Below are 3,215 nucleotides of genomic sequence, written 5' to 3' on the forward strand. Positions count from 1 at the left end.
TGTGGCTTGTGGTGCATTAGTAAGATGTAAATAGGGGGGATAATGAGAAAAGTGCCTACTCATAAAACGCAGTACAAAGCAAAAACAGAGCCACAGATGTCCAGTCATGCCCACATGGCTGTTTCTTTAATCCCGCTGGAGCTCAGACTGTGAAGGACTGCGCAGCTGTGGACTTGTGTTGTAACGGAGGTCAGAGGGTGACGCAGCACCAAAAAGCAAAAAAAACAAAACATCTTTTAAAACCGATCCCAGACTCTCTTCTGTAACCACCAAAGTTGCAAAACACCCTCCCTCCAAACGTTTTCTCAGCTCGGGGTCACGTGACCGCGGTCCCTCCTCAACGGGCAGCGCTGAGTTGTAAGTTGTTATTGTACCTGACAGCAGCCGCTCCGGTCCAGTCTCTGCCTCTCCCCCGCTGCAGACGCCGATGGAGAACCTGAAGCACTTCTTGCTGGCTCTGTGTGCCGCCGCCGCCGCCGGCTTTGTTTCCATAATCTTCGTCCTCAGATGGGTTCTGTATTTTAAGGAAGGTTTGGCCTGGGATGGAGGGCTCGCCGAATTCAACTGGCATCCAGTATTAACAGTCACTGGATTTATTTTCTTGCAGGGAATAGGTAAGAAGGGTCTTTATTATCTTTATAAGACATCACCTCTGCAAATGGGCATCGGGTGTTGATATTAAAAGTGTGAGCAATAACAGGAAATTCTCGCCTAAGGCGAAAAAACTCCCTGCGTCTTACAGTTTAAGCCCAAAGAGTCGTGCAGACGACGATGTCTGTGAATAAAGACAGCAGCATTTTTTTTAATCATGTAGAAAAATTGAGAGTAACTGTTGAAAGTGCACTTCTTTTTCTTATACCAAGATATCTGCGGGATTAAAAGGTGCAAATAAAAATCCAAAATTGATGTCCTCCTTCACATTTTTCAAAGACTTTTTCAAAGTGGGCTGGCTTGTATTGTTTGCCTGCCTGATTCTGGCCTTCATTGCGTAATGAGGGAATCACAAGCTGGCAGTACACGTTTCCTTCATCTAAAGAGAGAAACCTATGAGTGAACATGCACTGTGACATATAGATTTTACATGCATTACAAGACCCGTGTGCTTTTTTTTCCCCATATGATTTTCATGAGGCTATGAGACCCAAACATTACATCCTAGATAGTATAAAGCAAGTAAGATTACAACTTTAGAAATATGTAGTCAAATTTATTTATTTTTTATTTTTTTTAAAAAGCATTATTGTTGCCTTAAGTTCTTGCTAACTGGCTGTCTGACTCTCTCTTGCAGCAATAATAGTCTACAGGCTCCCCTGGACCTGGCAGTGCAGCAAACTCATGATGAAGTTCATTCATGCAGGATTGAATTTATTAGCCTTCGTTTTTGCTGTTATAGCCATGGTGGCAGTTTTTGACTTCCACAATGCTGCCAACATTCCCAACATGTACAGTCTGCACAGTTGGCTGGGCCTCACGGCTGTTATACTGTACGGTCTGCAGGTAAATAGATGCAATTTTTTGGTATTTTTTTAAAGCAGTTACAACAAAGACCTACTTTTGTTACATATTGAAGATAAGAGTATCGTCTAACATTTTACCTAAGAAGCACAGTTGTTGCAGGGTTTTTTTAGCTACTACTACCATTAGACTGGACTGTTAACACATCTAAAGTATAACAGTATAGCTTTCTCATTTTTCTCTGAACCTCTTACTGGTGGTTCTAAAAGACTAAGTCATAGTGGACAGCAGTCTTCAGATCTGAAGTGGGTTTTATCTGTCTCTCTCTTTCAATGGGCAGCTTGTTCTTGGAGTTGGCATGTACTTGATACCAGTTACACCTGTGTCCTGGAGAGCAGCGTTTATGCCTCTCCACGTCTACAGCGGTCTTTTACTTTTTACCAGTGTCATAGCCGTGGCACTTATGGGCATCACAGAGAAACTCATCTTTGGCCTGTAAGTATTAAAATAGAGAGTGAGAGTAGATACAGTGTAAATGCTGAACAGTGACAATAACTTTCCTCTGTTTACATCACAAAAGGAAAGACCCAAAGTATAAGGATTCTCCCCCAGAGGCAATTTTTGTGAACGTACTGGGAGTCCTCCTGGTGCTTTTTGGAGGTCTGATTCTTTGGATTGCCACTCGAACATCTTGGAAACGCCCCAGTGACCAGATCTTGCATAGTCTGCATACCAATGGGGGAGGTGAGGACAACAGTAAAGTTACTTCAGCACTGTCTCAACTGCCGGATGGATCTGATGCTTACGGTGCTGGAGATGCCAGGAAGAGGAGTAACAAATCTGATGAACAGGCTAACTGATAGAAAAAGTAAAAAAAGAGTGGATTAATGTATGTGCAACCAGTTTAAATGAACAAGGGAAATCAAAAGGAATGCATCAAATTGTTACATTCCTGTACCGCTCTTCATTTTCTTTTTAGTTTTCACTCTCGCACCTTAAAGTACTTCATTTTGATTTTTTTTCCATTTCTCCAGTGCTTATGTAAGTGCATGTAAATAATGGTGAGCTACTACTGTAATAAGATTCACACAATGATTTAAAAATAGGCATACACTGCACAATTTAATCACCGCAGGTTTTCTATGTACACTAAATACTTTATATTGTATTTTCTGAGTTTGATACTGACAGTATATTTTATAATAAACATTTGATACATATAAAATGTCTCCATTATTCACATTATAATATTTAATCAGCAGTGAAAGAGAGAAACTACCCATGCTCTAGATAGTGATTGTATTGTTATTATTGTAGATGTAAATCTTTTTTAATATACATACATATATTATTTTGCATATGTAAGAAAAAAAATGTGGACCATTTAAAACCGTACTAACCAGGTGCACTTATTAGATAAAAAGAAAGAAACCAAAGTTGTCAGAATCACTTCTGTCCTTGCCAGCAGGGTGAAAAAAATGTTCATAAATAACTAACGCAGGATTTTGGATCGCTGTAATTAAATCCAACTTAATTCGAGTAAAATGTGACTGTACATCAAAAGTTGACTGCAGAAATTTAAAAAAGGGACATGCAACACATGAACCATTAGGACTGAAGGTCCTTGATACGGTCTTATAATAATTTTTTTTTCTTAAGAAACGGTGCAAAATTAATTCTGGATACGAGCAGCTGACTTCAGCAATAGTGCTCCTGCTCTTAATTCGCTACAGGAGTTGTTGACAGACTCTAAACTCTGC

At 39.9% G+C, this 3,215-nt stretch overlaps 1 protein-coding gene across 1 annotated transcript; it reads left to right on the forward strand.

Moving 5' to 3' along the window:
- Positions 1–203: 203 nt before the first annotated feature.
- cybrd1 (cytochrome b reductase 1) lies at positions 204–2,680 on the forward strand. The gene is made up of 4 exons (XM_003447318.5): positions 204–614; positions 1,289–1,497; positions 1,796–1,950; positions 2,036–2,680. Exons 1-4 carry the CDS (start codon positions 428–430, stop codon positions 2,313–2,315), a joined length of 831 nt encoding a protein of 276 aa, XP_003447366.1. The 5' UTR covers positions 204–427; the 3' UTR covers positions 2,316–2,680.
- The last annotated feature ends 535 nt before the right edge of the window (positions 2,681–3,215 follow it).

This window comes from Oreochromis niloticus, linkage group LG16 (assembly GCF_001858045.2).
Source record: "Oreochromis niloticus isolate F11D_XX linkage group LG16, O_niloticus_UMD_NMBU, whole genome shotgun sequence".
Classification (NCBI taxonomy): Eukaryota; Metazoa; Chordata; class Actinopteri; order Cichliformes; family Cichlidae; genus Oreochromis; species Oreochromis niloticus.

Excerpts from the sequence above, each read along its gene's own strand:
- cybrd1 (XM_003447318.5), top strand. The coding sequence starts at position 428 with ATGGAGAACCTGAAGCACTTCTTGCTGGCTCTGTGTGCCGCCGCCGCC. Across the intron at positions 615-1,288 it reads TATTTTCTTGCAGGGAATAG|CAATAATAGTCTACAGGCTC; the intron begins GTAAGAAGGGTC and ends TCTCTCTTGCAG. Across the intron at positions 1,498-1,795 it reads TTATACTGTACGGTCTGCAG|CTTGTTCTTGGAGTTGGCAT; the intron begins GTAAATAGATGC and ends TTCAATGGGCAG.